The sequence below is a fragment of the Leucoraja erinacea genome, chromosome 25 (genome assembly GCF_028641065.1).
Source record: "Leucoraja erinacea ecotype New England chromosome 25, Leri_hhj_1, whole genome shotgun sequence".
Taxonomy (NCBI): Eukaryota; Metazoa; Chordata; class Chondrichthyes; order Rajiformes; family Rajidae; genus Leucoraja; species Leucoraja erinaceus.
The window spans coordinates 12306577-12317923 of record NC_073401.1 but is presented as its reverse complement, the minus strand read 5'-3'; the positions used below and the strand labels follow the sequence as shown (position 1 = coordinate 12317923).

Genomic DNA, 11347 nt, shown 5'->3' with positions numbered 1-11347 from the left:
GCCCGCGCCGGCGCCGGAGCTCGAGCTGGAGACGGAGCTGGAGCTTGAGACGCAGCTGGAGACGGAGACGCGACTCGTCTTAATGTCGCGTTTTCGTCGTCTCGGAAGGCTTCAATGTCGGTAAAGCCGTGTTCATCAACTCTAAGACGAACATAATCGGTCTGAAGAAGGGTCCCGACCCGAAACGCTGGAGTGGATGTCCATCTCCTCTACAGAAGCTGCCCGACTCGCTGCTTTACAGGGTGATAGTCACACAGCACGGCAAACGGGCCCAACCCGTCCATGCCAACCATCTAAGCTGGTCCCATTTGCCCGCGTTTGGCCTATATTCCTCTAAACGTTTCCTATCCGCATACCTGTCCAAGTTCCTCCAGCAGTTTGTGTTTTGATCAAGTGTCCGGCTTCTGCAGTTCCCTGTACCTCCCCCCATGACGTGATTTGTTGCCACCCTGATTGAATAAAACGGGGTAGAAGCCACTCTACATTGTAGCAAAGACAGCAGTCATTTATTTAATTTAACGCCAAAAATGAATGGAGACCCTGCTGTACTAATGAAGACTCATCAACCATGGGATGCGTTAAATGCTGATTAAGTTGTTTGCTCTTTTGGAGATTTACTTTCTTATTGAATCACGATCCGAGTAATTATCTTTGGCCGGAAGGTCCGACAAACTATGGCTTCTGTTGAACGATTGCCCGTCTGTTTACCCGAATGGAGCGTGGGCATCCGGAGATTCCGCTTTGTTTTCCTGAGCTCGTCCAATTCAGTAACGTTGTGCCAAGATTTTCAGGTGAAGGTCGGTGTTTTAACTTACATTATTACTTTGATATAAAGTAGAAACGTTGAATGTCATAGTGATACAGTGAAACAGGCCCTTCGGCCCAACTTGCCCACACCGGCCAAAAATGTCCCAGATACACTAGTCACTCCTGCCCGCATGCTAAAATGCAACTTTATAATTTGTGTAAAATATGATATCCAAAGCAGGTGACATATAGAGTTATTTAATCTGTCATATATAAATGTTTTATATACATACATTAAAACCAAGATTGAAATTTTAGACTTTGAATTGCAACGATCTAAAACGAATTACCGTTTTAATCGCATCTGCCTGAACTGTCCCATATCCCTTCAATCCATGTGCCCATATAAAAGCCCTTTAAATGCCATTATCATATTTGCCTCCATCAGCATCGTTGGCAGTGCGTTCCAGCCACCCATCTTTTGTAACCTTTAATCTTGGTACTAATGTCAGGAGGTTTCTCCAATATTTATGGGCAGAATGTGTATTTATCAGATCCTAATTCTGTGCTGAGATTGATGCCAAGTGAACTATTTTCTTTATTTTGTGGATCTATTATGTTAGTTTAATAGAACTGAAAGACTTGCAAGATTATTTTGAATGATGGTTAAGATCTAATTTTATCACAATAGATCACAACTTATTTTGACATAGACCTTTTCATATCTTTGGGTTGTCCCAAATTTCTTCACAATTAATTAATGTTCAACTGTTTTCATAACTATTTGGGTACAGTGGGTTAACGCCTTTCAAATATATTCATTGCATCTAATGAATGAATCTACCTTACCAACACTCATCTTAGAGTCAAACTGTCCTACTGATTGATTAGAATCTATTTTGCTCAAGTATTAAATGTCAAGAGGATTCAACATTAAAATATATTGTGGAAATACAATTAAAATTAAGGTTGGTGCATTTTATATTGGCTAATACATTTCTTACAATGTTTATATTTTCTTTTACACCTTTAGGATAATCTGATTCCCCTCTTTCTTGGTGCTGATGTGATTGCAAAAACTAGCATTCGCACTGAAAATCATCCAAGAATTCATGCAAAATTTGCAAAGAGAGGATTGGCAACCAAGCTCACTTTTAGTTCAGGTAATACATTAGCTCTTGTTTGAAAATACAAAATCTGTAAGGCTGTACATAAATCTGTAGAGGGAAAACACATTTACATTTGATGACTCACTTAATGACAAAATTACATTACAATCTGATTATAGAAACATAGAAAATAGGTGCAGGTGGAAGCCATTCATTGTGATCATGGTTGATCGGCCCCAATCAGTAACCCGTGCCTGCCTTCTCACCATATTCCTTGATTCCACTAGACTCTGGAGCTCTATCTAACTCTCTTAAATCCATCCAGTGATTTGGCCACCACTGCCCTCTGTGGCAGGGAATTCCACAAATTCACAACTCTCTGGGTGAAAAAGTTTTTTCTCACCTCAGTCTTAAATGACCTCCCCTTGTCCAGTTCTTTAACAATTTAACAATTTAATGGACAGATTAAATGTCCATTTAAAGATCCCCCCTCATCTTTCTAAACTCCAGTGAATACAAGCCTAGTCTTTTCAATCTTTCCTTATACGACAGTCCTGCCATCCCAGGGATCAACCTCGTAAACCTACGCTGCACTGCCTCAATCACAAGGATGTCCTTCCTCAAATTAGGAGACCAAAACTGCATGCAATGCTCCACATGTGGTCTTACCAGAGCCCTATACAACTACAGAAGAACCTCTCTACTCCTATACTGAAATCCTCTTGTTATTAAGGCCAACATTCCATTAGCTTTCTTCACTGCCTGCTGTACCTGCACGCCAACTTTCAGTGACTGGTGTACAAGGACACCCAGGTCTCGCTGTACCTCCCCCATACCTAACCCAACCCCATTGAGATAATAATCTGCCCCCTTGTTTTTGCCACCAAAGTGGATAATCTCACATTTATCTATATTATACTGCATCTGCCCACTCACTAAACCTGTCCAGGTCACCCTGCAACCTCCTAACATCCTCTTCACACTGCCACCCAGCTTTGTGTCATCCACAAACTTGCTAGTGTTGCTCCTAATTCCCTCTTCCAAATCATGAATATATATGGTAAACAGTTGCGGCCCCAACACCCAGCCTTGCGGCACTCCACTCACCACTGCCTGCCATTCTGAAAAGGACCCATTCACTCCTACTCTTTGCTTCCTGTCTGCCAACCAATTTTCTATCCACGTCAACACCCTACCCCCAATACCATGTGCTCTAATTTTAGTCACGAGTCTCCCGTGCGGGACCTTATCAAAGGCTTTCAGAAAGTCTAGATACACTACATCCACTGGCTCCCCTTAATCCATTTTACTTGTCACATCCTCAAAAAATTCCAGAAGATTAGTCAAGCATGATTTTCCTTTCATAAATCCATGTTGACTTGGAATAATCATTTTACTGCTATCCAAATGCCCCATTACTCCAGCATCTTTCCCACCACCGAAGTCAGGCTAATTGGTCTGTAATTCCCCGTTTTCTGTCTCGTTCCTTTCTTGAAAAGTGGGATAACATTAGCTATCCTCCAATCTACAGGAACTGATCCTGAATCTATTGAACATTGGAAAATGATCACCAATGCATCCACTATTTCTAGTCACCTCCCTGAGGACCCTGGGATGCAGACCATCATGCCCAGGTTATTTATCATCCTTCAGTCCCATTAGCCTACCCAATACTATTTCTCGCCTAATGAAAATTTCATTCAGTTCCTCGACCCCCTTTGATCCTCTGTCCTCCAGTACTTCTGGGAGATTGTTTGTATCTTCCTTAGTGAAGACTGATCTGAAGTACCTGTTCAACTCTTCTGCCATTTCCTTGTTCCTCATAATAATTTCACCCGTGTCTGCCTTCAAGGGACCCATATTTGACTTTGCTATTCTTTTTCCCATAACATATCTAAATAAGCTTTTACTGTCCTTCTTTACATTCATGGCCAACTTCCCCTCGTACTTCATCTTTTCAGCCCGTATTGTTTCCTTCTGTTGTCCTATGAAAGTTTCCCAATCCTCTTGCTTCCAGCCACTCTTTGCTGTGTTATACATCTTTTCTTTTAGTTTTATTCGATAGGTAACTTCCTATTCCCCAATCATGTATATCTATCTCTCTTCATCACTCATTTCTCCTTTCTCTTTCACCGTGACTGCCTCATGCCTAATAACAGCTTCTGATATAATCTCATAGAACCATTACATAAATTTACTTGTGTAATTTTTCAACAGTTGAAGTCAGTATATTTTAAAAAATGATTTTCCTTGCATGCTTTTCAAAGCAGTAATACAAGCTAAGCTCAGGCTTGTTGTCCAGATTCCTCTTACTTTGTACAGCACACAAACCTGCCCTAGTCGCCCACTTCCTTGACACCCACAAGTTGATCATAAAAGAATTAACTATCTTCTCAATTTTTTTTCTCCATTTCACTTGTATTTATGATTTCAGTATATATATTTCAGAATTTCGATTTGAGGGACTGAAAATACCAACCATGGTGAACAGTTTGTGGTTTTACAGCATTCAGGGGCTTTTTCGAATTGCTTTTGAGATGTACAATAAAGAACAGCAGCTAGATGTTCTTGTTGTCCTACAGGTACAGTTAAATGAAATATGTCATTTATAATTGATTGCAGTGGTACATTATTTAGAACTACAGCCTTCAGCATAATGTTTTTTTAATCTGATCTATAACCTGTTTGCAATGTTTATTTTTGACTTGATAGTTGTAAGTGTGTTAAGTTGCTGGGATATGTATAATAAGATGTGGAGAATCAGAGAAAAGATGATAGATTGAAACAAATGACACAGACTTTGTAAAATCGCAGAATCCCTGACTTTACCTGTAGAACGTATTAATGACATATCCATGAAATGTTGTTTTCGAATCAAATGGAATGACAGATATATTGGTTATTTTATAACTTTTTCTCTTTGTGTTAGGAATTGTGGAAAGCAAGAATAAGTGACCCTGTTCTGAATGAACAATATGATGTTAAAGTTCTGCAAAACTTCCATGGTGGAGAACTGCATGAAAATTGCCTTCCTGATAAATACAGCCAGAACAGTTTATCTGCATTGCACCCAAGCATTCAAAGAGCAAATAAGCTTTCTGATAATTTCTGTAGCAGAACTTCATTTTTAGATTATACCAACACCAGTATTGTAAATCAGGGAGATCATAACTACTGTGTACAAGAAAGAATTTTACAAGAAACCGAAGAACCTTGGATAGGTAACTCACTGTGTGGAGAAACTTTGAGTGATGATCCTTTGGCCATCAAGTTCAGATCAATATATCAGACTTTTAAAATGTTATCATCGGAAAGACACAAGGAACACGGGAAAGCAATTATACTGTTATTTGATATTGTGGAACTCATAATAAATGAAACGATATCAGCACAGAAGTTGGCTGATATGATACTGCAACTTTTAACTAATCTTCAAGACCTCATTATCAAGGCAGAAACCACTGAAACGAGGGTTAATTCTATTTATTCCAGTCACATGCTCTTCTCTGTAAGTAAGTGGTTAGGACGTCAGTTTTATATTGCAAATGGCTCGATCAGCAAGCAAGTAGAGGAGTTTAAAACAGTCCACATCAACCGAATCACAGACTTGCCACCTGCCGAGGAGCTGGTGGATAAACTATTTCCTGAAGCCATGAAGGTTTTGCTGTTAAGCTGGATGGGCCTTGAAGACAATTCTGCGTTGTGGAAACGACAAAGTGAATACCCAATAGTGCTACTTATATTAGAATTTGCCAACCATAATCTAATTACTGGTGTTGCTCATGTTTTATATTCAAGCTTAATTTGTAAATAAATTTAAGATTTTAGGCTATTTAAACTGGATTGACTGGTTCAATGTCAATGCCCTTAGAAGCTACCCAAGCGAAATATGCGGTGCTGTTCTTCCAATTTGCGCTGGGCCTCACTGACAATGGAGGAGACCCAGGACAGAAAGGTCAGATTGGGAATGGGAGGGAGAGTTAAAGTGCTGAGCAAACGGGAGATCTGGCAGTCCACCTTAACCTACCTGATCTTCCTGTTACTCAGCACTTTAGCTCCCCCTCCCATTCTGACCTGGGCCCCCTCCATTGTCAGAGTGAAGCCCAGCACAAATTGGACGAACAGCACTTCATATTTCGCTTGGGTAGCTTACACCCCAGAGGGATGAACATTGACTTCTCTGACTTCAAGTCACCATTGCTTTCCCTCTCTCTCCATCCCCTCTCCCTTCCCAGTTCTCCCACCAGTCTTACTGTCTCCGACTACATTCTATCTCTGTCCCGCCTACTCCCCTGACATCAGTCGGAAGGGTCTCGACCCGAAATGTCACCCGTTCCTTCTCTCCAGAGATGCTGCCTGTCCCGCTGAGTTACTCCAGCATTTTGTGTCTACCCTCGATTTAAACCAGCATCTACAATTCTTTCCTACCCAATGATGTTAATGTCTATAAGAAATTCTGGTCCCTGCTGTCACTTCCACATACAAGATACATCATAAATGCTCCCTCTCGTGGATGACCCAGCCTCAAACAAAACTGAAAAAAGCAGATAGTCAAAATAATCTACCCCCCCCCCCCCCCCCCCATCTCGACGGTAAAATAATTGTAATAGCCCCAAGAGTAAGGAGCTCAATTAAAGCCAAATGTGATTACTCCTATCATTAATGAGAAAGTTGTTAAAGCTCTGCCCTTACAGTCCTATTCAGCTATTTACCCAACAGCATCTATCATGCAGAACTATATCAAGCCCAAGCAAGAATGTTCATTTGGTGCAGTACTTTCAAATTCTGTTGAGAACGTTTTAAAACATTATGGAGGTGATCTTCAGCCCTTCAACCCACAGAAGGGAATAGTTTCTCAATAATTGAATGTGGTTCAATTTATCTTGTTCCACCAAATGTACATGCCTTTTTTGGTTTAAATGCTAGTGCAGATCACATTTCTATGAATGACTGCACTTTTTTATAGACCACCAACACCTCACTCACCATTCTGATTCAAGTCTCAAATGTCAACGCTATATAAGGATTATATAGTGTGTCAACAGATGATAAATAAATGCATTGATGTTAATATAAATGCATTGATGTTAGCATCGCCTTCACCACTCTGCATCTTATTTTATTTTTCTTTCTGCTTTCCAATTGAACCAATTTTAAAATCACAAACCCCATTGTTCAGAATCCAAGACTGCAAAAGATTTATCAAAACATTGTTAACCCAGTTACCTTCTGAACAAATGTTGGAACTGCTGGTGGCATTTTGGATGTGATAAGGTTCCATCGAATCTCAATGGTGATGCAATAAAATTACATTATACTATTTCACGACTCAATGGCATCACAAGAGTGAAAACAATCCCATACTTATTTGTATGTAAAGTGTTTTAAATGTAAGTTGTTAAAAGAGCCATATACAGTAAAACTTTAAGTTGTTGTACAGTAAGTTGTAAAAGAGCCATATACAGTAGTTCAGAATCTGAGACTGCAAAAGATTTATCAAAACATTGTTAACCCAGTTTCCTTCTGAACAAATATTGGAACTGCTGGTGGCATTTTGGATGTGATAAGGTTCCATCAAATCTCAATGGTGATGCAAAAAAATTACATTATACTATTTCAAAGCTCTGTGGCATCACAAGAGTGAGAACAATCCCAGTTATTTGGATGTAAAGTGTTTTAAATGCAAGTTGTTAAAAGAGCCATGTACAGTAAAACCTAGCTAATCCATCACCCTCAGGACTTTGTGTAGGACGGAACTGCAGACGCTGGTTTAAACCGAAGATAGACACAAAAGTTGTAGTAACTCAGCGGGACATGCAGCATCTTTGGAGAGAAGGAATGGGTGACGTTTCGGGTCGAGACCTTTCTTCAGACAGGACTTTGGTGGTGCAAGACTGGCAGTCTATTGGAATTTACTCTTTAATACCCCATCCTACTTTTAATTCACTTTAGTGTTTAGATCTTACACAGCAGTATAATACACTTATCAATGAACCATGCTGGTTTAAAGAGAATGCAGGAAACAAAATCCAGTAAATTTAAAAGGTAGCACTGGAAACTGGTGAGTTTAATAAGAATGTGGGAATGGAATCCCGGTGAGCCAGACGTCAAACAATTGGATGGCAGCTAATGAAACTGGGAATCACGCAGCAAGCCTCTTTCAGCATCAACAAGGTACAAGTAGGAATTATCTTCACATGGATGAAAGCAGCTCCAGTAACATTAAAGTAGCTCAACATTATCTAGAACAAGAGAACAAAGTGCTGGAGTAACTCAGTGGGTCAGGCAGCACCTCTGGAGAACAGGTGATGTTTTGCATTGGAACCTGAAACGTCACCCATACATGTTCTCCAGAGCTGCTACCTGACCCACTGAGCTACTCCAGGATTTTAACCGTTTTTGTAAACCAGCATCTGCAGCTCCTGGTTTCTAAAATTGCCTTTTGTTTTTGCTTATTCTGGAAAAGATATGCTTCATAATTTGCCACAACATAAGAAGTTATGATCGAATGGCATTACCATTGGTTAACTCACAAATGGTCTGCATTTTTCGAAAGACATTATTGCACTGGATCGAGTACAAAGGAGACTGACAAGGATGCAGCCAGAAGTAGATAACTTTATGTTTGAAGAAAATTTTTTATTTGCAACAAAATAGGAAGATATATTTAAGTAAGATGTATACATTTGTAAGGGACTAGATTCTAAAGGGGAAGTATTCAGAATGTTTGTGTTAAACCATTTGGTGGGGTTTGAATTTATGGCTGCAGTGGTGTTAAAGGAAAAAATTCTCCATGCATTTCCAACTACTTGGGCATGCACTTGATGGCTGTGAAGCAAGAACAATCTGTTAACCTAGAAACAGTATTGGGTAGGCTAATGGGACTGAAGGATGATAAATCCCCTGGGCCGGATGGTCTGCATCCCAGGGTCCTCAGGGAGGTGGCTCTAGAAATAGTGGAAGCATTTGTGATCATTTTCCAATGTTCAATAGATTCAGGATCAGTTCCTGTGGATTGGAGGATAGCTAATGTTATCCCACTTTTCAAGAAAGGAGCGTAAAACGGGGAATTACGGACCAGTTAGCCTGATTTCGGTGGTGGGGAAGATGCTGGAGTCAATTATTAAAGAGTTAATAATGGGGCATTTGGATAGCAGTAAAATGATTATTCCAAGTCAACATGGATTTCTGAAAGGGAAATCATGTTTGACTAATCTGGAATTTTTTGAGGATGTGACAAGTAAAATGGATGAAGGGGAGCCAGTGGATGTAGTGTATCTAGACTTTCAGAAAGCCTTTGATAAGGTCCCGCACGGGCGACTTGTGACTAAAATTAGAGCACATGGTATTGGGGGTAGGGTGTTGACATGGATAGAAAATTGGTTGGCAGACAGGAAGCAAAGAGTGGGAGTGAACGGGTCCTTTTCAGAATGGCAGGCGGTGGCAAGTGGAGTGCCCCAAGGCTCGGTGTTGGGGCCGCAACTGTTTACCATATATATTAATGATTTGGAAGAAGGAATTAGGAGCAACACTAGCAAGTTTGCAGATGATACAAAGCTGGGTGGCAGTGTGAACTGTGAAGAGGATGTTAGGAGGTTGCAGGGTGACCTGGACAGTTTGAGTGAGTGGAATGATGCAGTATAATACAGATAAATGTGAGGTTATCCACTTTGGCGGCAAAAACGGGACAGATTATTATCTCAATGGGGTTAGGTTAGATATAGGGGAGGTGCAGCGAGACCTGGGTGTCCTTGTACACTGAAAGTTGGCGTGCAGGTACAGCAGGCAGTGAAGAAAGCTAATGGAATGTTGGCCTTCATAAAAAGAGGATTTCAGACTAGGAGTATCGTGTACAGTTTTGGTCTCCTAATTTGAGTAAGGACATCCTTGTGATTGAGGCAGTTCACGAGATTGATCCCTGGGATGGCGGGACTGTCATACGAGGAAAGATTGAAAAGACTAGGCTTGTATTCACTGGAGTTTAGAAAGATGAGGGGGGGTCTTATAGAAACATATAAAATTATAAAAGGACTGGACAAGCTAGATGCAGGAAAAATGTTCCCAATGTTGGGCAAATCCAGAACCAGGGGCCACAGTCTTAGAATAAAGGGGAGGTCATTTAAGACAGGTGTAAAAAATGTTTTCACCCAGAGAGTTGTGAATTTGTGGAATTCCCTGCCACAGGGGACAGTGGAGGCCAAATCACTGGATGTATTTAAGAGAGTTAGATAGAGCTCTCAGGACTAGTGGAATCTTAGTGGAAAAGGGATATGGTGAGAAGGCAGGCACGGGTTATTGATTGGGGATGATCAGCCATGATCACAATGAATGGCGGTGCTGGCTCGAAGGGCCGAATGGCCTCCTTCTGCACCTATTTTCTATGTTTCTATTAGACATGATGGGCTAATTGTTCCGTTCTTGTGTTTTAAATTTCTAAGATACATAGTGGTTGTATTGAAAATCATCCATTTATTGTCCAGAAAGCTTGATAATGAACAGTGCACTATAAAGCGCTTTTTAGCACTGGAATAAGTACTTACAAACAAACTAAATCCAAATTTACAACTACACAATAATTTGCATTTCAAAAGATGAAAATAACTGTACAAGTTTTAGTACAAAAGCAATCACATAATACAGCAACATTAAGTATTGCAACAAAATATGGATGAGATTAAGCCGTTTGAATCCAGTCTGCATAAGTTACTCCAAATACATAAAAAGAAAAATATTGATAGAACTTCCCTTTCGCTGGTTGCAAAACAATGCCTTCAACTGTTTCTTCAATTAAGTCCCAATGTTTTGGGAAGAAAACTATCACAGTCTGACTGTTGAGTTTTACAATCAAAACTCTTTTTAATAAATTATTTTGCACTGCAACAACCATGCAAGCTAGATTGCTAGCTTTTTCAGTAAACGGGAAAGTGAAAGTCAAAATGAAGCTTGAAATCTCCAACATGGACAAAGACAATATAAAAAAATCATGTACTTAAGCACAAGTACAACACTTGTTCTTAAATTGTGTCCATTCCTCTCATTGAAGAGAAACCCAGGCCCATGCCTCTCTGCGTGTGAGTTTGTGATCGTGCCATTTCATATTGAGCATCCAAGTTCCTGAACATTTCTTCCTGTTGCTTTAAAGTTTTGAAACTTTCAGCAGGATTTGGGACCGGAGTTCCCACTTCTTCTTCATCCTTGAAAACAAAATCATTACCAAAGTTTACTTTGCAGTCAGCATCTCTTTATATTCTCTCATTCCCATGTATAACCACATCTTACCTGCAACTATATATTCTAGCTGAGCAAATAGTGGACTATTCCTTGGGTATTATCATATCAGTTTAAAACATAAGAAACAAAAGCAGCTTGTTGCATAAGAAACAAATGCCCCCTCAATTCTGCTCCATCATGCTACAAGATCCTGCTGAACGTTAACCTCAATTCCACATTCTACAGCTTTTGGTTCTCTAAAATCTAATTCAATTTGAAAT

General features: G+C 40.0%; 2 protein-coding genes across 9 annotated transcripts in view; one reads left to right on the top strand and one right to left on the bottom strand.

The window, feature by feature from the left end:
* Positions 1-44: 44 nt before the first annotated feature.
* si:ch211-110p13.9 (uncharacterized protein LOC562347 homolog) lies at positions 45-5760 on the top strand. 2 transcript variants are annotated; one of them, XM_055655702.1, is made up of 4 exons: positions 45-791; positions 1781-1910; positions 4305-4438; positions 4786-5760. In XM_055655702.1, exons 1-4 carry the CDS (start codon positions 675-677, stop codon positions 5668-5670), a joined length of 1266 nt encoding a protein of 421 aa, XP_055511677.1. In that variant the 5' UTR covers positions 45-674; the 3' UTR covers positions 5671-5760. The 2 variants fall into 2 exon arrangements, with proteins under 2 accessions (XP_055511677.1, XP_055511676.1); XM_055655701.1 differs by having other exon boundaries at positions 47-797; positions 4786-5759.
* A 4932-nt stretch (positions 5761-10692) lies between these two features.
* The window catches only part of rsrc2 (arginine/serine-rich coiled-coil 2), a 35475-nt gene continuing 34820 nt past the window's right edge, over positions 10693-11347 (bottom strand). For all 7 annotated transcript variants that reach the window (XM_055655692.1, XM_055655695.1, XM_055655696.1 and 4 more), the window contains one exon: positions 10693-11050. In XM_055655692.1, the coding sequence (XP_055511667.1) occupies positions 10871-11050 (180 nt within the window). In that variant the 3' untranslated portion in view covers positions 10693-10870. The remainder of the gene's footprint in view (positions 11051-11347) is intronic.